This window comes from Nerophis lumbriciformis, linkage group LG04 (assembly GCF_033978685.3).
Source record: "Nerophis lumbriciformis linkage group LG04, RoL_Nlum_v2.1, whole genome shotgun sequence".
Lineage (NCBI taxonomy): Eukaryota > Metazoa > Chordata > Actinopteri > Syngnathiformes > Syngnathidae > Nerophis > Nerophis lumbriciformis.
In genome coordinates, this window is record NC_084551.2 from 5,810,142 (window position 1) to 5,837,895 (window position 27,754).

Sequence of the window (27,754 nt, forward strand, 5' to 3'; positions counted from 1 at the left end):
GACGCAAAATGATTTTTAGCATTCAGACAGGTTAAAATGTTGCTAAAACCATCACTTTTCTATCAGTCACAGTGACTTTTCAAAACAAAAATATTACAGCAAAAATCATATGGGTTGATTGACATGTTTATTCTGTAAGCTAACTTCAATAGTTTGAAATTATTTTGACAGTTAATGCCAGTTATCCTGTCAACCTTTCACAAGACTTCAATTTGTTAATTGAAAGTATAAACACTTTTTACAGTAAACAAATGGTAAAACAGTACTAAACAATTCCATTAAAAAAAAAATTGGTGTCATTATTAACTTTCTGTCCAAGCTTGTATAATCTACTGCCTTGTTCAATTGTAAAAAATATTCTGTGCCTAAAATTCACATTTCTATCACAATTATCATACTGTAAACATGGTAAGCTAACTTCATTAAAATTAATAGTCCTGTCAATAGCATGGAATTACAATTCAAATGTCGTTTTTTTGTAAGCCTTTCAAAAGAATTCAAAATATGAAAATTAATTTAAGCCATCAGACACTTGAAAAGTGGCACATCACATCTCTAATGTAATCATTTTAACTTTTCAACAGAAATAGCACTGCAAAAATATTAAGGACATACTTCTGTATTTTGGTAGTTATGCTGTCAACATTTAACAAGATTTCTTCAACTTGGACTTGAAAGCATAAATAGTATAAACACTTTTAACAGTATGTCGTGCTGTGAAATACAGCCGACAGGATTGCGCACCAAACACGAAGCAAGGCCAAAGCGCATGCATGCTGCAGGAGAACAAAGGACTTCTTTCATTTAAGGTTTGTGGTAAACCATCAAACTCATTCGTTAAAAGGACTCTATAGTAATATAAAGCGAATTTTTCTGGACATTATCATGCAAGAAAAGTTTATTTTTGGGACCGTGATCACCGCGTAATGATTTTTAAAGGTTGCATTACAAACATTTAACTGTCCCATGTGATCAGCCAGTGCGATTGGAAGTCCATGCTCAATTATTGCCTACGTAAATAAAACTTCGGCATTTATCACATCCAAAGAATCTGTTTGGGCGACGAAAAACGTTGAAAGTTTTCCACTTGTATCGCTAGCAACGGCATTAGACTTGTGTTTTTTTGTCCCAACGTGGTCTTTTACATCGCTAATTCCTCCGTGTCCGATCGAAAAATCTTGTCTGCACAAGGTGCAATTCGCGTAGTTTTCACCCTTTTTTTTTTTTAATTAATGAAAAACCGTATTTTTTATCACTGCAACCGTAACCCGGAATAGGTTGATGAAAACCGTACGAATTACGGGAAAACCGGAGTAGTTGGCAGGTATGCAAATGTATCGGTCGCATGTTTTTTTCCTTAAAGTGACACACACAGAGGGACGCCGTATCATTCCTTGGGTTTCATAATGCTTCTGAATCATTTGACCCCTCACTAATATTCAGCAACACCCGAAGTTCACTTTCCATACCATGTTGTTAAAATTGTTACGGCTTTGATGTGGCTTTTTGGCAGGACTTTTGTGTGAGAGACACAACAAAATAGTTATCTATCAATTAACTTTAATCTAGCTTGTTCCATTAGTCAACAGTATACAGTTCAATTCACAGACACACACGTGTGCCTCCACAAAACATAAAACAGACTGTACAGCAGATGCACTGCATACTTTGAGCACTTTAGTGGGCAAAAACAACACACATCAAACTTTTGGGGAAAGAATTAAGTAAAGCGAGGGGGGGCGTTTGTACAAGTGTGTAAGTGCGCCGCAGAGGATCAACTCTAGGACTATCTATGTTTTATGTGTGTGTAGGTGGGTGGGTGTTTTTGTATAGAGGGTTGTTTCTTTGTTGGGTATGTTTATGTATCGACAGTCCGGTCAAATCAAACATTAGTGAGGAAGATGGAAGGATCCCCAACATGGTTCACAGCATCCGTGGAGTGTTCCTTCCACTCGCCTCCGACCCCCTTAGGCTCATCTTTACAGGTGGGACTCCTGCATGGAGAGAAAAAGCAACATTTTGTTATAGAAATTATGACATTTTGAAATCAAACTGTGTGTGAATTAATATAAGAGACCTCGGGATCGGCCTTCATTAGAGCTGCAGCTCTGAATTATTTTAGTAACATATCGATTATTTAGATAAAACAGTTTATAGCCTCAATGTGTCTTTATAGTTGAAGCAATATTTTTTATATTACTGTTTTCTAATAAATGCACATCATCAACATTGGACTTTTAACATGTGTGCATTAATAAAAATAAATAATAAAAAGCTTCACGGTTCACCAGCACACAGCACGCATTCACCACCACTCCCATGTGCAATCTATTGCAGCGGTCATGCGAAAACCATGTCATGCCATGTCATCTGCTGGTGTCGGTCCACTCTGTTTCCTGAGATCCAGGGTCAACGCAGCTGTCTACCAGCAAGTTTTAGAGCACTTCGTGCTTCCTGCTGCTGACCTGCTCTATGGAGATGGAGATTTCAAGTTCCAACAGGACTTGGCGCCTGCACACAGCGCAAAATCTACCCGTGCCTGGTTTACGGACCATGGTATTTCTGTTCTAAATTGGCCCGCCAACTCCCCTGACCTTAGCCCCATAGAAAATCTGTGGGGTATTGTGAAAAGGAAGATGCAGAATGCCAGACCCAAAAACGCAGAAGAGTTGAAGGCCACTATCAGAGCAACCTGGGCTCTCATAACACCTGAGCAGTGCCAGAAACTCATCGACTCCATGCCACGCCGCATTAACGCAGTAATTGAGGCAAAAGGAGCTCCAACCAAGTATTAAGTATTGTACATGCTCATATTTTTCATTTTCATACTTTTCAGTTGGCCAACATTTCTAAAAATCCCTTTTTTGTATTAGCCTTAAGTAATATTCTAATTTTGTGACACACGGAATTTTGGATTTTCATTTGTTGCCACTTCAAATCATCAAAATTAAATGAAATAAACATTTGAATGCATCAGTCTGTGTGCAATGAATAAATATAATGTACAAGTTACACCTTTTGAATGCAATTACTGAAATAAATCAAGTTTTTCAAAATATTCTAATTTACTGGCTTTTACCTGTATATGCAGGATTTATTGAATATTTTAGTCAAGTGAAAAATATTAGGACAGCACAGAGTGAAAACCTGGTAGCTGTTATTAAACCACAATATTGGACACCATCAAAAGGGGTCATATTGTGATTTTTACTTTTAAAACACTTCCTTGTAGTCTACATAACATGTAATGGTGGTGCTTTGGTCAAAATTTTGCATAGATTACATATTGCAGACCATCGTCACGACACGTTCTCACTGTCTCTACAGGTTGCGCCGTATTGTGGGTGGTCTTATGTGCTGAGGCCAAGCCCAACTTCAACTGTATCTCCTCCCTGTCAGGTATGTTGTAGTTTTTTAGCACTTCAATATACAGTCTACTGAAAGATATATGTTTGAACTATACAATACTTTTTATCAGAATTGGCAACAATTGAGAATTTTAGGATGCACGTGCATGTACGAGCCAATCTGACCCACATCAAGAGGATAGAGAAACTGGATAAAAATGGCTGACTCACGCTAAGCCCTTAAGGTAAACCTCTAACGTATACGGAGAGATCCGCTGACATAACTAAGAGAAAAGAAGTCACTAAAGTTTCAACTTCCAAACAGCTCATTTGGAGCAAGTTTGAAAGAAGGCAAGATTGTTTTAGAAATATCTCCGCAATGCCTCCATTGTTTGATTTCAAATTTTCAGTACTTATTGGGATCCCAAATACACAAAAACGGGGACAATTAGGTAAGAAAAGTTTGTTTTACATAAATAGGGCCCCTTTTGAGGCAAATTGACTTGACATTTCTTAAAACAGTTCAGTGCACCCTGCCAGAAACCTGCTGTAAGTTTAGGCTGTTTAGCCACCAAATTTGGTACACACTAGAGATGCGCGGATAGGCAATTATTTCATCCGCAACCGCATCAGAAAGTCGTCAACCATCCGCCATCCACCCGAGCTAACATTTGATCAGAACCGCACCCGCCCGTTGTTATATATCTAATATAGACGATGCAAGGCATTAGTGAGGTTATAAAGCTTTTGCCTGTTAAAGAAAGGAGACTGATCCAATGCAGCACAGACATTCGCGTGCCACGCTGTCACGACCCAGACGCACACCAGTGCGCAATCATATGGGAGCCGCGCTGAGCGCACCTCCAAGCGTGTCTCGCTGCCGGCGACGGCCGGGTATGTGCCCAACGCTCCAGCGCCATCCATTTTCAGGGCTAGTTGATTCGGCAGGTGGGTTGTTACACACTCCTTAGCGGGTTCCAACTTCCATGGCCACCGTCCTGCTGTCTATATCAACCAGGGTGAGCCCCACCCCTTTCGTGAGCGCACTGCGCGCGGAGTGACCCCTGTTACGCGCCCCCGGCAACAGGGGTGGCGGGCAGGTAAGCTGCGCGGGCGGAGCGACCCCTGTTACGAGCCCCCGGCCACGGGGGTGGCGGGCAGGTAAGCTGCTTACCTGCTGCGCGTGACGCCGGCCGCGGCGAAGGCGGACGAGGCGGGGTGTCGGTGCGGTGGGCGCGGTGGTGACCCTGGACGTGCGTCGGGCCCTTCTCGCGGATCGCCTCAGTTACGGCTCCCGGTGGGGCCCTCTCGGGGGAAGGGGCCTCGGTCCCGGACCCCGGCGAGGCGTCCCTTCTCCGCTCCGTAAAAGTGTCCATCTCTTTTTTTTTCTTTCTTCTGTTGTGGCATATGCAGCAGGTGCCTGCTCGTTTTTCGTATGTGGGTAACAACATTTAACTATGTATATATATTTCCGAATTGGTTTAACTGCCACGCGCCTGAATCGATTTAAAATCTAATTTTTTTTTATTTTAACCGCCCGACCCGACCCGCGGATAAAATCTAATTTTTTTTAATTTCATCCGCCCGATCCGCGGATAATCCGCGGACTCCGCGGTTGTGCCCGCAAACCGCGCATCTCTAGTACACACCTTTCAGGAACCGACAAGCACGTGTGGAACTGTCAGCAAGATGTGTTGAAAAACACGGTCGCCATCAGGCAAAACATCTTGCAGGGGCACAGGCGGGATTAATTGTCTGTAAATCCTTGACCATTTGTCTAACAATAATACAATCTTGAGGATAAATCTGTATTTCATGTATGCTAGCATGTATTCCAAAGCATTTCGATCACAAGCTATGGTGGGTGTGTCCTATTTTTCCCATGACTGTACAAATGTTATCTCTACGTGAAGACATACACACCTACTACTTTTCACCAGTCGTAGCGTGGACGGGGCTGGGGCGGCGGGTGGTGTCGGGGGGACTCGTGCCGATGGCCCGGCGGGGTTGTGGAGCTTGGCGGGGCGGTGAGAGCCAGCTGTTGGCCCCCTGCCCGTCGGTCACGGCCGTAGTCGATCCCCCGGGCATTTGGCGGAGCGTACCGTCCTGCCTGACCCCTCCACTCCACGTCAAAGGCTTCAGCCTCACCTGTTCAGAGAGTCGTTAATTAACATGCATTATTGAGCTCAACTGCTTTTGCCCATCGCAAAACGGACTCACTCTCCTCCAGGTTAATGAAGTCCTGGCGGTCTTCGCGGTCTCCGGTGCGGCGGTTCCGTGAGCGCTCCATGATATGCGCGCGCTCGCCAATGTGGTGGCCGATGGCGAGGCGCTCCAGGCCGCTATCGCTGTCTCGCATCGACTGGTGCGTCTCGCGGATCTGCAATGAAGCGCACTCAGATTACAAAACGGGTCATTTTGGATGAATTTCAATCATTTGTATGACAGGTGTAGCATGGCATAGTATAGGACAGGGGTCGGCAACCCAAAATGTTGAAAGAGCCTTATTGGACCAAAAATACAAAAACAAATCTGTCTGGAGCCGCAAAAAATTAAAAGCCATATTACATACAGATAGTGTGTCATGAGATATAAATTGAATTAATATGACTTAAAGGAAACTAAATTAGCTCAAATATAGCTACAAATGAGGCATAATTATGCAATATGTACATATAGCTAGCCTAAATAGCATGTTAGCATCGATTAGCTCGCAGTCATGCACTGACCAAATATGTCTGATTAGCACTCCACACAAGTCAATAACATCAACTCAGTGGCCTAGTGGTTAGAGTGTCCGCCCTGAGATCGGTAGGTTGTGAGTTCAAACCCCGGCCGAGTCATACCAAAGACTATAAAAATGGGACCCATTACCTCCCTGCTTGGCACTCAGCATCAAGGGTTGGAATTGGGGGTTAAATCACCAAAAATGATTCCCGGGCGCGGCGCCGCTGCTGCCCACTGCTCCCCTCACCTCCCAGGGGGTGATCAAGGGGATGGGTCAAATGCAGAGGACAAATTTCACCACACCTAGTGTGTGTGTGACAATCATTGGTACTTTAACTTTAACTTTAACAAAACTCACCTTTGTGGATTCATGCACAACGTTAAAAGTTTGGTGGACAACATGAGACAGAAAAAGAAGTGGCATAAAACACGTCCTAGAAAGTCGCAGAAAGATATACATGTAAACAAACTAAGGTGAGTTCAAGGACTGCCAAAATTAGTAGGACAAAACGGCGCTCGCCAAATACTCGAATCAGTGAAGCATGTTTAATATAAACAGTGTGCTTTATAACAATTAGGGAGGTTTGTGTCATGTTTGTCCTCCTACAGAAACCATAATTAAACAAAAAATATATTTTTTCCCCTCAACTTTTTCCATTTTTCATACATTTTTGAAAAAGCTCCAGAGAGCCACTAGGGCGGTGCTAAAGAGCCGCATGCGGCTCTAGAGCCGCGGGTTGCCGACCCCTGGTATAGCATTATCTCAACAAGAGATTCTCAGAACATGAGTCATTAGATCAATAGCTTGTGTAGGTATTTAACCGCAAATCTCACCCCTCCAGGGCCTGTTCTTGTTGCACTGGTTTGCTGGTACACTGAAGGAGCCCCAGAATCTAATGACGAGTAGGAGATCACCGTGGAAGAGGAGAACGTCTGACAGTTGGGCGAACTGGACATCCTTTCCTGCAAGCGAAGGACACAAATTAGTAAGAGGGTGGTTTCATCTCATGTCATGTCTGTTAAGAAGTGCTAGAATGTAAGAACTATCTTGTGCTCCAGACATCATTCTAAACGACAAAACAAATGAAAACTTGAAGAAGCATGGAGGTCTGCAACTTCTTTGTGTGTGGAAATTGGGAACAAGACTCTCCCAGATAAATCCATCCATCGTTTTTGCTCGGGTAAGGTTGCATTTCAGGATTTAACTTAACGTCTACAGCCATGTTTGTTGCTTTGTTTCTGTTGTACGTGCCGTTAACAAGTATGCGTTGTGCATGTGCTAAAAGTTTCAATTATGATTGCTGCCTTTGGTAAAAGCTTAACACTTTTAGATTCATGAAACACTCGAAGCAAAAATGTGTTTTAAGCAATAATATCAAGATAATATCCATCCATCCATCCATTTTCTACCGCTTATTCCCTTTTGGGGTCGCGGGGGGCGCTGGAGCCTCTCAGCTACAATCGGGCGGAAGGCGGGGTACACCCTGGACAAGTCGCCACCTCATCGCAGGGCCAACACAGATAGACAGACAACATTCACACTCACATTCACACACTAGGGCCAATTTAGTGTTGCCAATCAACCTATCCCCAGGTGCATGTCTTTGGAGGTGGGAGGAAGCCGGAGTACCCGGAGGGAACCCACACAGTCACGGGGAGAACATGCAAACTCCACACAGAAAGATCCCGAGCCCGGTTTTGAACCCAAGACTACTCAGGACCTTCGTATTGTGAGGCAGATGCACTAACCCCTCTGCCACCGTGACGCCATCAAGATAATATTTCAATGGGAAATACTAAACGTTAAATGTATACCAAACAAACTTTTAACGATGTGATCACTACATATTTGTGCGTTCTTCGACTCTGCTTTCTTCGACTGGAGTGTGTGCCTCTCTTCTCGTCTTCTTTTGTAAAATCTTGACATCTTTTGCCCTTCCTGATCACCTTTCGAGGAACACAAAAGAAACGTGTATCCTTTTCGCGATTTGAACGGTTCGTACAGCCTAAAACAACGCAAGCACAGGACATTTTTCTTGGAGAACGGCAAAATGCCATCCAGCACACTATGACAACAGATGCTCGCTGGCCCACCACTTAGAGCAGGGATGTCAAACTCGTTTTCATTGAGGGCCACATCGCAGTTATGGCTGCCATCAGAGGGCCGCTTGTAACAGCGAATAATGTATGAATTTGCCTCTGGATTTCATTATTAATTATACATATATTTTTTTCTAAGTAGATTGTCGATTTTACAGTAAAAACTTCACATTTACAAAACGTTACTGTAAAATTGTGTTTTTGACAACATTTTACAGTAAATATAAAAACAGTACCAGTTTTTTGGTTTTTTTTATGGAAAAAGCTGCAGCTTAGTTGCCAGAATTTTACTATTAAATTTACATTGGTTTTTACAACATTATATTGTTAATGGATAAACAGTACAAGTTCTGTTTTTATTCTGGCAACTTAGCTGCCAGTTTTTCTACCGTAAAAACAAATGTACCGTTTTTCCATTTACAGTAATACACCGTTGAAAACAACAACAGTAGACTTTTCAGTCAAAAACTGGCAGTTAAACACAATTTTAACGCAAAAATTGTTTTGTTTTTTTAAATTTACAGTAATATGCTGTAAAGAACACTGTAAAATGTATTGTCATTTTTATTAATTTGATGGGTAGTTTGCTGTAAAATCATAAATCAAGCAGATATGTCGGTATTTTTGTATTTAGACAAATGTTTGGAAAATATGATAATATACTGTGATATTTGTTTCAATAAGGGATACTATTAAAGTTTAAAAAGGTATGCAATTTCAAGCAGTACATATATTTTTTCTGTCAAAATAAAAAAAATCAATTACATTTAGTAAGAGAATATTAGGTACTTTGACACATCATTTCCAGGTGTTTGTGGGCCAGATAAAATTATGTTGCGGGTCAGATCTGGCCCACGGGCCTTGAGTTGACACCTGTGACTTAGAGTCTCGCATAGTTACCGTATTTTCCGCACTATAAGGCGCACCTAAAAACCACAAATATTCTCAAAAGCTGACAGTGCGCCTTATAACCCGGTGCGCTTTATATATGGATTAATATTACGATTCATTTTCATAAAGTTTCGATCTCGCAACTACGGTAAACAGCCGCCATCTTTTTTCCCGGTAGAACAGGAAGCGCTTCTTCTTCTACGCAAGCAACCGCCAAGGTAAGCACCCGCCCCCATAGAACAGGAAGCGCTTCTTCTTCTACTGTAAGCAACCACCCGCCCGCGTAGAAGAAGAAAAAGCGCGCGGATATCACCGTACGTTTCATTTCCTTTGTGTGTTTACATCTGTAAAGACCACAAAATGGCTCCTACTAAGCGACCGGGATCCGGTTCATGAAAAGACGCAATCTCTCCATCCGTACACGGATTACTATTTCACAGCAACTGATATTCCTGTGAACCGCACTGTGGATACAACGGGAGCACGTACGGTGAATATTCGCACCACAGGGAATGAGAAGTCATCCTTCACTGTGGTTCTAGCTTGCCATGCTAATGGCCAGAAACTTCCACCCATGGTGATATTCAAAAGGAAGACCTTGCCAAAAGAGACCTTTCCAGCCGGCGTCATCATAAAAGCTAACTCGAAGGGACGGATGAAGAAAACATGAGCGAGTGGTTAAGGTAAGTTTAAGTTTACGCGAAGAGCCTGGGTGGCTTTTTTTACGCAACTCCGTCCATGTTGATATACGATTCCATGCGCGCCCACATCACGCTGGTTTTAATATATTATTAAAGTTTGACTGACCTATTTGACTGTTTTTTTGACATTCCTTTAGCGCAGTTAGATGCGGCTTACAACACGGGGCGGCTTATAGGTGGACAAAGTTTTGAAATATGCCGTTCATTGAAGGCGCGGCTTATAACCCAGGGCGCCTTATGGTGCGGAAAATACGGTATTAACAAGCCAGACATGATGTCAGGTGAATAAAACCTATTGACAAGAGTTTTTTTTTTTATTGGCCCACAGCCTATTTTAAAATTATTTTCAAACTATTTGGGGCAGTTAAATGTACTGTATCTCAGTAAACCCCTGGGTTCATGAGTTTGGTAAGTGATTGGAAGAATTACTCACCACATTCCCCATCATTTCCCCCATCATGCCAAACATGTCCATGAAGCCACCACCCTGCAAACAATTAGAAACCCTGTGAGCTTTCTTGTGCACTGCAAGCAGAAAAACATCTAAAAAAAATGTTGATTTATAAAAGAAAATTCTAGATGGATAGCTTACCATTCCCATCATTCCAAAGGGGGTCAGTGCACCAGCCTGAAAATAACACAGACCAAATTAAGTTCAAAGAAGGGATAAAGAAATCAGAAAAAACCCAGGGCTGTTATTTAGGTGCATTACCTGTCGCCGTGGTGCACGATGTGGCTGTATCTGTGGAGCAAGTGCAAAAGGGTCCATGGCAAAAGGTCCAAACATACTCCTCATCTGCTGCCTTTGAGCTGCGAATGGATCCCTTGGGGCACAAAAACCACAATGGTAGGGTGTCACCAACATTGAATAATATCTTCAGGAAGCCACTGGGTGTATCTGCTAAAAGTACAACCCAGAAGTACAGAGAAGAACGTGAAATTCATTGTGTTGATCGTAGGAGCATTCCATTTAATGTTTTTACCAATGTTGTTTTACAGTACATCCTCAAACTGTAATACGAGGACCACTGGTGGCACTAGTGGAAGTAATAAAAACTAGCAATTCACAGGACTTTAATCTCTCAAGATACTAAATAATAAACATGCAAATATAAAAATCAAAAGGATGACAAATAAGGATGAGAATCAAAAACCGGTTCTGAACCAGTGTATCAATTCCTTGGAACTGTTCTCCAGGGTGGGGATGAAGTCATTACGCAAGGTGCGTAGTGACGTCAGATCGCAAAATGGCGGTGCCCTGGCGGAACAAACCTTAACATTTTACAAGAACAGATTGCTATCGGTTATCGATACCGATCATTTTGAAACCGATACCGATAATTTCGGGTATTACATTTTAAAGCATTTATCGGCCGATAGTATTGGCAGTTCGAGATTAGCGGACATCCCTAGTTTTTACCAATGTTGTTTTACAGTACATCCTCAAACTGTAATACGAGGACCACTGGTGGCACTAGTGGAAGTAATAAAACCTAGCAATTCACAGGACTTGAATCCCTCAAAATACCAAATATTAAAGATGCAAATATAAAAATTAAAAAGGATGACGAACAAAGATGGGAATTGAAAGCCGGTTCTTGTTCAGAACCGGTTCCCACCCAGTGTATAAATTCCTTGGAATCGCTTGCCACTTTCTCACACGTTTCCTTTTAATGATTCTCCCGAATTAATTAGTTAAAGTTAAAATACCAATGATTGTCACACACAAACTAGGTTTGGTGAAATTTGTCCTCTGCATTTGACCCATCCCCTTGTGCGCGAGGAATATATATATATATATATATATATATATATATATACACACACACACACACACACACACACACATACACAGTATATATCCATTTTCTACCGCTTGTCCCTTGTACCACACACACACATACATATATATCAGTGGTTCTTAACCTGGGTTTGATCGAACCCTAGGGGTTCGGTGAGTCGGCCTCAGGGGTTCGGCGGAGCTTCCACCGCGGAGGTCAAGACACACCCGACTCATCGTGTAAATAAAACCTTCTCCCTATCGGCGTATTATGGATAACCCCAAACAATGTTCCCTCTAATTCTCCATCTGATTTGCAGGTGTGTAATTTGTTGTGAGTTCGTGCACTGTGTTGGTTTTGTTCTTTGAACAAGGTGATGTTCATGCACGGTTCATTTTGTGCACCAGTAAAAAAAACATGTACCGTATTTTTCGGACAATAAGTCGCAGTTTTTTTCATAGTTTGGCCGGGGGTGCGACTTATACTCAGGAGCGACTTATTAACCCATTACCGTAAAATATCAAATAATATTATTTATCTCATTCACGTAAGAGACTAGACGTATAAGATTTCATGGGATTTAGCGATTAGGAGTGACAGATTGTTTGGTAAACGTATAGCATGTTCTATATGTTATAGTTATTTGAATGACTCTTACCATAATATGTTACGTTAACATACCAGGCACGTTCTCATTTGGTTATTTATGCCTCATATAACGTACACTTATTCAGCCTGTTGTTCACTATTCTTTATTTATTTTAAATTGCCTTTCAAAATTTCTATTCTTGGTGTTGGGTTTTAGCAAATAAATTTCCCCCAAAAATGCGACTTATACTCCAGTGCGACTTATATATGTTTTTTCCCTTCTTTATTATGCATTTTTGGCCTGTGCGACGTATACTCCGGAGCGACTTATAGTCCGAAAAATACGGTAACTTTGTCTTGAATTTGAAAAAAAATTAAAATAATATTTTTCACTAAAGGGTTCGGTGAATGCGCATATGAAACTGGTGGGGTTTGGTACCTCCAACAAGGTTAAGAACCACTGATATATATATATATATATATATATATATATATATATATATATATATATATATATATATATATATATGAACCCCTGCTCTAAATTTAACAAAAATGATGCTAATCCACCTTTTTTCCTCTATTTTCCCCAAATGAGAATCGATAAGAGAACCGTTGAGGAACCGACTCATTAAGCAGAATCAAAAGTGGAATGAATTGCCATGAATTGATTAACGTGGACCCCGACTTAAACAAGTTGAAAAACTTATTCGGGTGTTATTCGGACTCTCACTATTATGTTAGATCCACTATGGACTGGACTTTCACAATACTATGTCAGACCCACTCGACATCCATTGCTTTCGGTCTCCCCTAGAGGGGGGGGGTCCTCTCCAAGGTTTCTCATAGTCATTCACATCCACGTCCCACTGGGGTGAGTTTTTCCTTGCCCTTATGTGGGCTTTGTACCGAGGATGTCGTTGTGGCTTCTGCAGCCCTTTGAGACACTTGTGATTTAGGGCTATATAAATAAACATTGATTGATTGACCATTTTCACGAGTGAGGGAAGAGTGGATCGTGAGATCGACAGGTGGATCGGTGCAGCGTCTTCAGTAATGCGGACGCTGTATCGATCCGTTGTGGTGAAGAAGGAGCTGAGCCGGAAGGCAAAGCTCTCAATTTACCGGTCGATCTACGTTCCCATCCTCACCTATGGTCATAAGCTTTGGGTTATGACCGAAAGGACAAGATCACGGGTACAAGCGGCCGAAATGAGTTTCCTCCGCCGGGTGGCGGGGCTCTCCCTTAGAGATAGGGTGAGAAGCTCTGCCATCCGGGGGGAGCTCAAGGTAAAGCCGCTGCTCCTCCACATCAAGAGGAGCCAGATGAGGTGGTTCGGGCATCTGGTCAGGATGCCACCCGAGCGCCTCCCTAGGGAGGTGTTTAGGGCACGTCCGACCGGTAGGAGGCCGCGGGGAAGACCCAGGACACGTTGGGAAGACTATGTCTCCCGGCTGGCCTGGGAACGCCTCGGGGTCCCACAGGAAGAGCTGGACGAAGTGGCTGGGGAGAGGGAAGTCTGGGCTTCCCTGCTTAGGCTGCTGCCCCCGCGACCCGACCTCGGATAAGCGGAAGAAGATGGATGGATGGATGGATGATTGACCATTTAGTGGTCAATTGTACGGAATATGTACTGTACTGTGCAATCTACTAATAAACACTTCAATTAATCAATCAATCGGAACCAGAAAAATTGTATCAATTCCCATCAACGAATGACGAATAAACTCAGGTGAAATATTTTTTTGTCCAAAATTTGCTCGCATGAAAAGACTGTAATTGTGAGGAAATAAAACTACCTTAAGTATTTTCTAGTAGTGATGGGTCCGGCAACACCGATGCATCGGCGCATGCGTCGAGCTCATAGAGCGAAACCCTGTGTCGGTGCGCGTACCGCTTTTAGAAAGTCACGTGACCGATCATGAGCTGTTTTGGTCACGTGACCGATACGCGAACTGTGTCGCACTGACGCCTCCTCTGTGCCCTGTGAGCGGCTCTTTTCTACAGCCGGAGAAATAATAACTAAGAAGAGAAAGCGCCTAAAATTGAATACGTTGGAAAAACTGTTTGTTTTTTTTAAAATAAAAATGAGTAAAAAAAATAAAATAATAATTTCCAGGTCCACAAGCATCCTCATTCACAACACGTTCTCTTAGATTTCCATGTTATGATACATGTTCACATTATTTATTGACTGTATCTAAAAAAGACAAAAAATATATTTTTATTTAAATGAAGTTATGAAATAATCCTAAATGAAATACAATGACTTGGTTTATATTATTGTATATACTAGGTCAGTGGTTCTCAACTTTTTTTCAGCAATGTGAATTTTTTTTTAATTCAAGTACCCCCTAATCAGAGCAAAGCATTTTTGGTTGAAAAAAAAAAGATAAAGAAGTAAAATACAGCACTATGTCATCAGTTTCTGATTTATTAAATTGTATAACAGTGCAAAAATATTGCTCATTTGTAGTGGTCTTTCTTGAACTATTTGTAAAAACAGATATAAAAATAACTAAAAACGTGTTGAAAAATAAACAAGTGATTCAATTGTAAATAAAGATTTCTACACATAGAAGTAATCATCAACTTAAAGTGCCCTCTTTGGGGATTGTATTAGAGATCCATCTGGATTCATGAACTTAATTCTAAACATTTCTTCACAAAAAAAAATAAAAAAATCTTTAACATCAATATTTATGGAACATGTCCACAAAAAATCTAGCTGTCAACACTGAATATTGCATTTCTTTTCACAGTTCTTTTTGACAGACATTTTAGTGACAAACCTGAGCTTGTGCTTCACTGAGTTTATGAACTTACATTCATATTTTGTTGAAGTATTATTCAATAAATATATTTATAAAGGATTTTTGAATTGTTGCTATTTTTAGAATATTTAAAAAAAAATCTCACGTACCCCTTGGCATACCTTCAAGTACCCCCGGTGGTACGCGTACCCCCATTTGAGAACCACTGTACTAGGTCATAAAATCAGTGTCAGCTGAGTCGGTCCTAGAGATGCGCGGTTTGCGGACACAACCGCGGAGTCCGCGGATTATCCGCGGATCGGGCGGATGAAATTAAAAAAACTAAAATTTTATCCGCTCGCGGGTCGGGTCGGGCGGATTAATTTTTTTTTTTTTTTTTTTTTGCGGGTGGCAGTTAAACCAATTCGGAAATATATATACATAGTTAAATGTTGTTACCCACATACGAAAAACGAGCAGGCACCTGCTGCATATGCCACAACAGAAGAAAAAAAAAGAAAAGAGATGGACACTTTTACGGAGCGGAGAAGGGACGCCTCGCCGGGGTCCGGGACCGAGGCCCCTTCCCCCGAGAGGGCCCCACCGGGAGCCGTAGCTGAGGCGATCCGCGAGAAGGGCCCGACGCACGTCCAGGGTCACTACCGCGCCCACCGCACCGACACCCCGCCTCGTCCGCTTTCGCCGCGGCCGGCGTCACGCGCAGCAGGTAAGCAGCTTACCTGCCCGCCACCCCCGTGGCCGGGGGCTCGTAACATGGGTCACTCCGCGCGCTCCGCCCGCGCAGCTTACCTGCTTGCCACCCCTGTTGCCGGGGGCGCGTAACAGGGGTCACTCCGCGCGTAGTGCGCTCATGAAAGGGGTGGGGCTCACCCTGGTTGATATAGAGAGCAGGACGGTGGCCATGGAAGTTGGAACCCGCTAAGGAGTGTGTAACAACCCACCTGCCGAATCAACTAGCCCTGAAAATGGATGGCGCTGGAGCGTGGGCCCATACCTGGCTGTCGCCGGCAGCGAGACGCGCTTGGAGGTGCGCTCAGCGCGGCTCCCATATGATTGCGCACTGGTGTGCGTCTGGGTCGTGACAGCGTGGCACGCGAATGTCTGTGCATTGGATCATTCTCCTTTCTTTAACAGGCAAAAGCTTTATAACCTCACCATACCTGCCAACTTTTAAATCAGAAAAACCTAGTAGCCAGGGTCCAAGGGCCGCAGGCCCCGGTAGGTCCAGGACAAGGTCCTGGTGGAGGGTTCAGGGCTTTGCCCCCCGACGCAAAATGACTATTAGCATTCAGACAGGTTAAAATGTTGCTAAAACCATCACTTTTCTATCAGTCACAGTGACTTTTCAAAACAAAAATATTACAGCAAAAATCATATGGGTTGATTGACATGTTTATTCTGTAAGCTAACTTCAATAGTTTGAAATTATTTTGACAGTTAATGCCAGTTATCCTGTCAACCTTTCACAAGACTTCAATTTGTTAATTGAAAGTATAAATAGTATAAACACTTTTTACAGTATGTCGTGCTGTGAAATACAGCCGACAGGATTGCGCATGCATGGTGCAGGAGAACAAAGGACTTCTTTCATTTAAGGTTTGTGATAAACCATCAAACTCATTCGTTAAAAGGACTCTATAGTAATATAAAGCAAATTTTTCTGGACATTATCATGCAAGAAAAGTTTATTTTTGGGATCGCGATCACCGCGTAATGATTTTTAAAGGTTGCATTACATTATTAACTGTCCCATGTGATCAGCCAGTGCGATTGGAAGTCCATGCTCAATTATTGCCTCCGTAAATAAAACTTCGGCATTTATCACATCCAAAGAATCTGTTTGGGCGACGAAAAACGTTGAAAGTTTTCCACTTGTATCGCTAGCAACGGCATTAGACTTGTGTTTTTTTGTCCCAACGTGGTCTTTTACATCGCTAATTCCTCCGTGTCCGATCGAAAAATCTTGTCTGCACAAGGTGCAATTCGCGTAGTTTTCACCCTTTTTTTAATTTTTTTTATTAATATTAGATATATAACAACGGGCGGATGGTGGGCGGGTGTAGTTCTGATCAAACGTTACATCGGGTGGATGGCGGATGGTTGACGACTTTCTGACGCGGTTGCGGATGAAATAATTGCCTATCCGCGCATCTCTAGTCGGTCCATAGGTTGCCTGTAGGGATTTTTAATGTCCAGCAGATGTCAGTATTTAGTGACACAGTATCAATACAGTTTTGCAATGTGTCGAAACGCTTCATGACGCCTCATCAACCCATCACTAGTTTCTAGCATGGACATGTCTTCAACGTTGTATGTGATTAGTGCATCCATAATATGGCCTGGATGTTTTTAGTTTGTAGAGTTATTAGGCGTGTTATTCACATACAACCTACCGTATTTTCCGCACTATAAGGCGCACCTAAAAACCACAATTTTTCTCAAAAGCTGACAGTGCGCCTTATAACCCGGTGCGCTTTATTACGATTCATTTTCATAAAGTTTCGATCTCGCAACTTCGGTAAACAGCCGCCATCTTTTTTCCCGGTAGAACAGGAAGCGCTTCTTCTTCTACGCAAGCAACCGCCAAGGAAAGCACCCGCCCCCATAGAACAGGAAGCGCTTCTTCTTCTACTGTAAGCAACCACCCGCCCCCGGAAGAAGAAGAAAAAACGCGCGGATATCACCGTACGTTTCATTTCCTGTTTACATCTGTAAAGACCACAAAATGGCTCCTACTAAGCGACAAGGATCCGGTTCATAAAAAGACGCAATCTCTCCATCCGCACACGGATTACTACCGTATTTCACAGCAACTGATATTCCTGTGAACCGCACTGTGGAACGGGAGCACGTACGGTGAATATTCGCACCACAGGGAATGAGAAGTCATCCTTCACTGTGGTTCTAGCTTGCCATGCTAACTTCCACCCATGGTGATATTCAAAAGGAAGACCTTGCCAAAAGAGACCTTTCCAGCCGGCGTCATCATAAAAGCTAACTCGAAGGGATGGATGGATGAAGAAAAGATGAGCGAGTGGTTAAGGGAAGTTTACGCGAAGAGGCCGGGTGGCTTTTTTCACACAGCTCCGAAGGCGAACACACCTTCACTAAGACGGGCAGACAGCGCCGGACGACATACGCCAACATTTGCCAGTGGATCGTAAATGCCTGGGCAGATATTTCGGTCACAACTGTGGTCCGAGCTTTCCGGAAGGCAGGATTCACAGAACTACTGGACAATAACAGCGACACTGACTCCGATGATTTCGACGAGACGGAACCGGCCATTTTGGATCCCACGCTTGCGCAACTTTTCAATTCGGACACCGAAGACGAAGAATTCGAAGGATTTACGAATGAAGAATAACTTCAGAAGGTGAGCGCTATGTTTATTTTGTGTGTTGTGACATTAACGTTCGAGCAACATTATGTTGCTATTGCTCTACACCATTTTGAATTTTACTATGTTTGTGATTGCACATTTGCGTACATTTTGGGACAGAGTTGTTAGAACGCTGGTTTTCAATATATTATTAAAGTTTGACTGAACTATATGACTGTTTTTTTGACATTCACTTTAGCGCAGCGTTTTTTTGACATTCACTTTAGCGCAGCGTAGGCGCGGCTTATAGTCCGGGGCGGCTTATTGGTGGACAAAATTATGAAATATGTAATTCATAGAAGGTGCGGCTAATAATCCGGTGCGCCTTATAGTGCGGAAAATACGGTAACTCCTCCATCAAGGTGTCATTCCCTGCATATGTTAGGTGTCCATTTAACTATGCGGTGCAACGCTGTCATGCAGAAAATACACCCGATTTCAAGTCGTTTTAACCTCCGTCGATTGCTCGCATTAATACCAAGTCGCCCCTTGAGCAATTAAAGTGATGAAGAGCTCTCCCTACAAATGAATGTGTTCAACATGGTGGCGGCACACAGTAGGCCGTCGCAACTGGCCGGGGGGGGGGGGGACGAGTTAACAGCCTCCCACCACACCGACAAACACACGTAATGTGCTGAAATGCAGCTCTTTTCACCAGTCTTCTACAAGCCTAAATGTCTAAGCGCCGACGCGGCGCGTTTACTCACATCATGAAGGGGTCGTCATCGACGTCATTCAGGAATCGAAACATGTTGTGAGGGATTCAACTCAGCTGGCTGCTGTTGTTAGCTAGCCAGCTAGCTAAGGTAAATAGACGTCTTTGCCACGAACGGAACTGGATGCTAGATTGTACTCAAACTCCCTTCCCCCACGACCGCAATGGCCGTAGAAGTCTTTCAGCTGAGTAAAGCGACAAACGAGCTCTCACTGTACAAGATGGCAAATTCCACAACCTCGAACAAAACATGAGAACGGAAGTCAGCTTTTGACAAAGGAGAAGCCAAATTAGCTCACAACGCGCCTGTGTCGACCACTGCCGCTACTTCCGGTATGGACAGTATCAAAATAAAAGCTGAGGAAATGTCATTACCCGAGCTAAATCCGCCCATACATAAATACAAAATAAACCGAATAAATAAATAAACAGGCCTGCGAGTTCAGCTCAAAAACTGGGGAGCGACTTTATTTTTTTGCCGAGTCCTAGAATCAGCAGAAAACTCCTGTCATATCAAAGATCTTTAATCTTTTTGCAGTACATTCCTAAAAATAGCAGCGGGTACCTGTCAAATTGAAGACATTTAAATAGCATTTTTGCATGTGCGGTTTTACAGGAGGAAACAGTAGAGTGCTCCTGTCATATGTAGCAAAAAAGTAGAGCATTCTTGTTATAGCATGAATCTTGGACTAGCATCTTTGCAGCAGATTCCTAAAAACAGCAGAAGACTTGTCATATAAACAGCAGAATGATCCTGTCGTATCGAATATCTTTGACTAGCATTTTTGCAGAAGATTCCTAAAACAGCAAAATGCTCTTGACATATTGGCAATCTTGGGCTTGCATTTTTGCAGCAGAGTCCTAAAAAACAGCAGAAGACTTGTCAAATTGTCATATCAAAGATATTTAATCTTTTTGCAGTACATTCCTAAAAATAGCAGCGGGTACCTGTCAAATTGAAGACATTTAAATAGCATTTTTGCATGTGCGGTTTTACAGGAGGAAAACAGTAGAGTGCTCCTGTCCTATGTAGGAAAAAAGTAGAGCATTCATGTTATAGCATGAATCTTGGGCGAGCATTTTTGCAGCAGATTCCTAAAAACAGCAGAAGACTTGTCATATCAAAGATCTTTAATCTTTTTGCAGTACATTCCTAAAAATAGCGAGTACCTGTCAAATTGAAGACATTTAAATAGCATTTTTGCATGTGCGGTTTTACAGGAGGAAAACAGTAGAGTGCTCCTGTCCTATGTAGCAAAAAAGTTGAGCATTCTTGTTATAGCATGAATCTTGGACAAGCATGTTTGCAGCAGATTCCTAAAAACAGCAGAAGACTTGTCATATAAACAGCAGAGCGATCCTGTCGTATCGAATACCTTTGACTAGCATTTTTGCAGAAGATTCCTAAAACAGCAAAATGCTCTTGACATATTGACAATCTTGGGCTTGCATTTTTGCAGCAGAGTCCTAAAAACAGCAGAAGACTTGTCAAATTGTCATATCAAAGATATTTAATCTTTTTGCAGTACATTCCTAAAAATAGCAGCGGGTACCTGTCAAATTGAAGACATTTAAATAGCATTTTTGCATGTGCGGTTTAACTGGAGGAAACAGTTAAACAGCTCCTGTCATATGTAGCAAAAAAGTAGAGCATTCATGTTATAGCATGAATCTTGGACTAGCATTTACAGCAGATTCCTAAAAAACAGCAGAAGACGATTGATTGATTGAAACTTTTATTAGTAGATTGCACAGTGCTGTACATAAGTTAAGGAAGTAGTTTGACGTGTACTTCGGAGGTGTAGCGGATTTTATAGACTAGGCTCAGTGCAAGTTGTTTTACTCTGTCCTCCACCTTGAGCCAGCCCACTTTGGAGAAGTGGGTAGGAGTGAGGTGTGATCTGGGGTGGAGGTCCAGAAGTAACCTGACTAGCTTGTTCTGGGATGTTTGGACTTGTCATATAAACAGCAGAGTGATCTTGTCATATAGAATATCTTTGACTAGTATTTTTGCAGAAAATTCCTAAAACAGCAAAACGCTTTTGACATATTGAAGATCTTGGGCTTGCATTTTTGCAGCAGATTCCTAAAAACAGCAGAAGACTTGTCATATAAACAGCAGAGCGATCCTGTCGTATCGGATATCTTTGACTAGCATTTTTGCAGAAGATTCCTAAAACAGCAAAACGCTCTTGACATATTGAAGATCTTGGGCTAGCATTTTTGCAACAGAGTCCTAAAAACAGCAGAAAACTTTCTCATATCAAAGATCTTTAATCTTTTTGCAGTACATTCCTAAAAATAGCAGCGGGTGCCTGTCAAATTGAAGACATTTAAATAGCATTTTTGCATGTGCGGTTTTACAGGAGGAAACGGTAGAATGCTCCTGTCATATGTAGCAAAAAAGTAGTTAGTTATGTTATAGCATGAATCTTGGACTAGCATCTTTGCAGCAGATTCCTAAAAAACAGCAGAAGACTTTTGATTGATTGATTGAAACTTTTATTAGTAGATTGCACAGTGCTGTACATAAGTTAAGGAAGTAGTTTGACGTGTACTTCGGTATCAGGGAGGTGTAGCGGATTTTATAGACTAGGCTCAGTGCAAGTTGTTTTACTCTGTCCTCCACCTTGAGCCAGCCCACTTTGGAGAAGTGGGTAGGAGTGAGGTGTGATCTGGGGTGGAGGTCCAGAAGTAACCTGACTAGCTTGTTCTGGGATGTTTGGACTTGTCATATAAACAGCAGAGTGATCTTGTCGTATAGAATATCTTTGACTAGCATTTTTGCAGAAAATTCCTAAAACAGCAAAACGCTTTTGACATATTGAAGATCTTGGGCTTGCATTTTTGCAGCAGATTCCTAAAAACAGCAGAAGACTTGTCATATAAACAGCAGAGCGATCCTGTCATATCGGATATCTTTGACTAGCATTTTTGCAGAAGATTCCTAAAACAGCAAAACGCTCTTGACATATTGAAGGTCTTGGGCTAGCATTTTTGCAACAGAGTCCTAAAAACAGCAGAAAACTTTCTCATATCAAAGATCTTTAATCTTTTTGCAGTACATTCCTAAAAATAGCAGCGGGTACCTGTCAAATTGAAGACAATTAAATAGCATTTTTGCATGTGCGGTTTTACAGGAGGAAAACAGTAGAGTGCTCCTGTCATATGTAGCTATTTTGCAGCAGATTTTTTAAAAAGTAGAGCATTCATGTTATAGCATGAATGTTGGACTAGCATTTTTGCAGCAGATTTCTAAAAACAGTAGAAGACTTGTCATATAAACAGCAGAGCGATCCTGTCGTATCGAATGTCTTTGACTAGCATTTTTGCAGAACATTCCTAAAACAGCAAAACACTTTTGACATATTGAAGATCTTGGGCTAGCATTTTTGCAGCAGATTCCTAAAAACAGCAGAAGACTTGTCATATCAAAGATCTTTAATCTTTTTGCAGTACATTCCTAAAAATAGCAGCGGGTACCTGTCAAATTGAAGACAAATAAATAGCATTTTTGGATGTGCGGTTCTACAGGAGGAAAACAGTAGAGTGCTCCTGGCATATGTAGCAATTTTGCAGCAGGTTTCTAAAAAAGTAGAGCATTCATGTTATAGCATGAATCTTGGACTAGCATTTTTGCAGCAGATTTCTAAAAACAGTAGAAGACTTGTCATATAAACAGCAGAGCGATCCTGTCGTATCGAATGTCTTTGACTAGCATTTTTGCAGAAGATTCCTAAAACAGCAAAACACTTTTGAAATATTGAAGATCTTGGGCTAGCATTTTTGCAGCAGATTCCTAAAAACAGCAGAAGACTTGTCATATCAAAGATCTTTAATCTTTTTGCAGTACATTCCTAAAAATAGCAGCGGGTGCCTGTCAAATTGAAGACATTTAAATAGCATTTTTGCATGTGCGGTTTTACTGGAGGAAAACAGTAGAGTGCTCCTGTCATATGTAGCAAAAAAGTAGAGCATTCATGTTATAGCATGAATCTTGGACTAGCATCTTTGCAGCAGATTCCTAAAAAACAGCAGAAGACTTTTGATTGATTGATTGAAACTTTTATTAGTAGATTGCACAGTGCTGTACATAAGTTAAGGAAGTAGTTTGACATGTACTTCGGTATCAGGGAGGTGTAGCGGATTTTATAGACTAGGCTCAGTGCAAGTTGTTTTACTCTGTCCTCCACCTTGAGCCAGCCCACTTTGGAGAAGTGGGTAGGAGTGAGGTGTGATCTGGGGTGGAGGTCCAGAAGTAACCTGACTAGCTTGTTCTGGGATGTTTGGAGTCTAGATATTTGGATGTTTGGACTTGTCATATAAACAGCAGAGTGATCTTGTCGTATAGAATATCTTTGACTAGCATTTTTGCAGAAAATTCCTAAAACAGCAAAACGCTCTTGACATATTGAAGATCTTGGGCTTGCATTTTTGTAGCAGATTCCTAAAAACAGTAGAAGACTTATCATATAAACAGCAGAGCGATCCTGTCGTATCGAATATCTTTGACTAGCATTTTTGCAGAAGATTCCTAAAACAGCAAAACGCTTTTGACATATTGAAGATCTTGGGCTAGCATTTTTGCAACAGATTCCTAAAAACAGCAGAAGACTTGTCATATCAAAGATCTTTAATCTTTTTGCAGTACATTCCTAAAAATAGCGAGTACCTGTCAAATTGAAGACATTTAAATAGCATTTTTGCATGTGCGGTTTTACAGGAGGAAACAGTAGAGTGCTCCTGGCATATGTAGCAATTTTGCAGCAGGTTTCTAAAAAAGTAGAGCATTCTTGGACGAGCATTTTTGCAGCAGATTCCTAAAAACAGCAGAAGACTTATCATATAAACAGCAGAGTGATCCTGTCGTATCGAATATCTGACTAGCATTTTTGCAGAAGATTCCTGAAACAGCAAAACGCTCTTGACATATTGAAGATCTTTGGCTAGCATTTTTGCATAAGTGTTTTTGTAAGAGATTGTTAAAAACAGCAAAAGGCTCCTGTTGTTTAGAGGATCTTTGACTAGTGTTTTTGCACCAGATTTCTAAAAACAGCAGCGCACTCCTGTCATATTAACAATCTTTGACCAGCATTTTTGCAGCAGAATCCTAAAAACAGCAAAGTGTTTCTGTCATATTGAAGATCTTTGACAAACTTTTCTGCATGAGCAATATCATAGGAGCGGTCCTTAAAAGCAGCAAAACACTCCTGTCCTATACAGAATCTTTAACTAGCATTTTTGCAGCAGATAAGAGTTCTCCTGTTATGGAATATGCATGAGCATGTTTGCAATAGGTCTTTAAACCACAGCAGAGCACTGCTGTCACGTAGAGCAGTGGTCCCCAACCACTGGTCTGGGGACCGGTACCGGTCCGTGACGCATTTGCTCCCGGGCCACACAGATACAATAATTAATTTATAAAGTACCGTATTTTTCGGAGTATAAGTCGCTCCGGAGTATAAGCCGCACTGGCCGAAAATTCATAATAAAGAAGGGAAAAAACATATATAAGTCGCACTGGAGTATAAGTTGCATTTTTTGGGGAAATGTATTTGATAAAACCCAACACCAAGAATAGACGTTTGAAAGGCAATTTAAAATAAATAAAGAATAGTGAACAACAGGCTGAATAAGTGTACGTTATATGACGCATAAATAACCAACTGAGAACGTGCTGGTATGTTAACGTAACATATTATGGTTAGAGTCATTCAAATAACTATAACATATAGAACATGCTATACGTTTACCAAACAATCTGTCACTCCTAATCGCTAAATCCCATGAAATCTTATATGTCTAGTCTCTTACGTGAATGAGCTAAATAATATTATTTGATATTTTACGGTAATGTGTTAATCATTTCACACAAGTCGCTCCTGAGTATAAGTTGCACCCCGGCCAAACTATGAAAAAAACTGTGATTTATAGTCCGAAAAATACGGTACTGCATTTTCTCCGACTTAACTTTTGCCTGTCCCACTAAAAACACCAATAAGCTTGTTAATAGATTTATATTATATAGGACAGTGCACATTAATGGACATATAAAATGTTAATGTGCCAGATTGTAGCCAAAGACTCATTTTTTAATTTTTTTTTTGCTGTTTTAATCTGCCAGTCCGTGAAAATAACGCATACATTAAACCGGTTCCTGGTGAAAAAAATGTTGGGGAACCGTGACCTAGAGGATCATCGACTATAGTATTGGTACCATAAAAGCATGGGATCCCTGTCACATAGTGTAAACTAGGGGTGTGGGGGAAAAAATCGATTCGAAATCGAATCGCGATTCAGAATCAATTCTCATCTTTTAAAAAAATCTATTTTTTTATTTATATTTATTTATTTGTAATTTTCTATTATTTTTTTAATTAATCAATCCAACAAAACAATACACAGCAATACCATAACAATGCAATCCAATTCCAAAACCAAACCCGACCCAGCAACACTCAGAACTGCAATAAACAGAGCAATTGAGAGGAGACACAAACACGACACAAAACAAACCAAAAGTTGTGAAACAAAAATGAATATTATCAACAACAGTATCAATATTAGTTACAATTTCAACATAGCAGTGATTAAAAATCCCTCATTGACATTATCATTAGACATTTATATTAAAAAAAAGAACAATAGTGTCACAGTGGCTTACACTTGCATCGCATCTCCATCCTAGTCACGTCCGTTGTGTCCTTGGGCAAGACACTTCACCCCTTGCTCCTGATGGCTGCTGGTTAGCGCCTTGCATGGCAGCTCCCGCCATCAGTGTGTGAATGTGTGTGTGAATGGGTGAATGTGGAAATATTGTCAAAGCGCTTTGAGTACCTTGAAGGTAGAAAAGCGCTATACAAGTATAACCCATTTATCAATTATTATTTATCTCATAAGCTTGACAACACACTGTCCAATATTTTCACAAAGATAAAATAAGTCATATTTTTGGTTAATTTAATAGTTAAAACAAATTTACATTATTGCAATCAGTTGATAAAACATTGTCCTCTACAATTATAAAAACTTTTTACAAAAATCTACTACTCTGCTTGCATGTCAGCAGACTGAGGTCGATCCTACTGAAATCCTATGTATTGAATGAATAGATGGTTCTCGCCCGGAAAAGGGTGGAGTGCCATCTCCGGGTTGGGGAGGAGATCTTGCCCCAAGTGGAGAAGTTCAAGTACCTCGGAGTCTTGTTCACGAGTGAGGGAAGAGTGGATCGTGAGATCGACAGGCGGATCGGTGCGGCGTCTTCAGTAATGCGGACGCTGTATCGATCCGTTGTGGTGAAGAAGGAGCTGAGCCGGAAGGCAAAGCTCTCAATTTACCGGTCGATCTACGTTCCCATCCTCACCTATGGTCATGAGCTTTGGGTTATGACCGAAAGGACAAGATCACGGGTACAAGCGGCCGAAATGAGTTTCCTCCGCCGGGTGGCGGGGCTCTCCCTTAGAGATAGGGTGAGAAGCTCTGTCATCCGGGGGGAGCTCAAAGTAAAGCCGCTGCTCCTCCACATCGAGAGGAGCCAGATGAGGTGGTTCGGGCATCTGGTCAGGATGCCACCCGAGCGCTTCCCTAAGGAGGTGTTTAGGGCATGTCCGACCGGTAGGAGGCCACGAGGAAGACCCAGGACACGTTGGGAAGACTATGTCTCCCGGCTGGCCTGGGAACGCCTCGGGATCCCCCGGGAGGAGCTGGACGAAGTGGCTGGGGAGAGGGAAGTCTGGGCTTCCCTGCTTAGGCTGCTGCCCCCGCGACCCGACCTCGGATAAGCGGAAGAAGATGGATGGATGGATGGATGAATGAATAGAGAATCGTTTTGAATCGGGAAAAAAAATTGTTTTTGAATCGAGAATCGTGTTGAATTGAAAAAAAAAATCGATTTTGACTCGAATTTTGACCCCAAGAATCGATATTGAATCGAATCGTGGGACACCCAAAGATTCACAGCCCTAATGTAAACATTCACTTTTGGTTTATTACAGTGATTAACTATGCGTTAGCCAATTGGTGAGGTAAAAAGGTGAAAGTATTACAGAGTGATTTGAGGAATTATGCCCCCAAAATGATTTAACAAATAACCCTGAGCTAAATTATCATTGCCATTAGACATATACCTTACTTCCTGTATTTTATTGTTGTAGCTGCTAGTTTTTCCGGTTCCTGTGCGTGGCGCTGTTTCCCATCTACCGACCGAGAATGCGGCACGTCCGCTCTGCGCATGCTCACAGAATCAGTCGACCCTCAAACCCGGATGTAACCAACGCCTAACCTGTCGGAAGAAAAACGGTGAGTAGAGTTTGAAAAAAGCTGTTTTTAAATGACACTCTCTTAATATTCAAATGACTAGAAGCGAGAAGGATATCTCAATTACCATTCTCATCTTACAATGAGAGGAAAAGTTGGTTAATGCTGCCAGGAAACCTCAGGGACGGTGGCTCATTTCCTTCCCAGCGAAGCTGAGTGTAGTGTGGTGTGGTGTAGTGTAGTGGAGTGTTGGCTGGGCGAGCTAGCATCAATCTGGTTAATCATGCATTTATTTGACATTTCACCATTTGTCGCTTTATCGACATTTAATATTTATGGAAAATGTTTTTTATGTACACGTCAAAATATATTGAAATGTACTTCACACTTTTGTAGTGTATTGTTGTGGCCTGGTGAAATGTTGATGTAAGCGGAAGTATATACTATATTAGGGCAAGTATTGGGGGACCGACATGTTTCTTTTTGAGGCA

The 27,754-nt window shown here is 41.8% G+C and overlaps 3 protein-coding genes across 4 annotated transcripts in view; 1 reads left to right on the forward strand and 2 right to left on the reverse strand.

Annotated features, from left to right (window-relative positions):
* Positions 1–1,543: 1,543 nt before the first annotated feature.
* Positions 1,544–19,148, reverse strand: mlf2 (myeloid leukemia factor 2). The gene is made up of 8 exons (XM_061948081.2): positions 19,000–19,148; positions 10,479–10,590; positions 10,359–10,394; positions 10,200–10,253; positions 6,909–7,037; positions 5,568–5,727; positions 5,271–5,495; positions 1,544–1,994 (listed from the first exon to the last, which is right to left on the reverse strand). Exons 1-7 carry the CDS (start codon positions 19,041–19,043, stop codon positions 5,281–5,283), a joined length of 750 nt encoding a protein of 249 aa, XP_061804065.1. The 5' UTR covers positions 19,044–19,148; the 3' UTR covers positions 1,544–1,994; positions 5,271–5,280.
* Positions 18,952–27,754, forward strand: part of cdc42l (cell division cycle 42, like) — a 28,136-nt gene continuing 19,333 nt past the window's right edge. The window contains exons 1-2 of one of the 2 annotated variants that reach the window (XM_061948100.1): positions 18,952–19,098; positions 27,161–27,305. The gene's annotated coding sequence lies outside the window, so the exon portion shown is untranslated. Of the gene's footprint in view, positions 19,099–19,201; positions 19,341–27,160; positions 27,306–27,754 lie in introns of those variants that run through there. The other variant, XM_061948092.1, reaches the window with a different exon arrangement.
* LOC133595415 (vesicle-associated membrane protein 3-like) overlaps positions 26,709–27,754 on the reverse strand; it is a 239,557-nt gene continuing 238,511 nt past the window's right edge. Inside the window, exon 6 of the transcript XR_009814603.2 lies at positions 26,709–26,779. The gene's annotated coding sequence lies outside the window, so the exon portion shown is untranslated. The remainder of the gene's footprint in view (positions 26,780–27,754) is intronic.

What these genes read in the sequence shown, in the direction of transcription:
- mlf2 (XM_061948081.2), bottom strand. Translation starts at nt 19,043, where the DNA reads ATGTTTCGATTCCTGAATGACGTCGATGACGACCCCTTCATGAT. An exon ending in ATCGTGCACCACGGCGACAG is followed by an intron (nt 10,395 to 10,478) that starts GTAATGCACCTA and finishes TGTTATTTTCAG; the next exon opens with GCTGGTGCACTGACCCCCTT. An exon ending in GGGAAATGATGGGGAATGTG is followed by an intron (nt 7,038 to 10,199) that starts GTGAGTAATTCT and finishes CTTCGCTTGCAG; the next exon opens with GAAAGGATGTCCAGTTCGCC.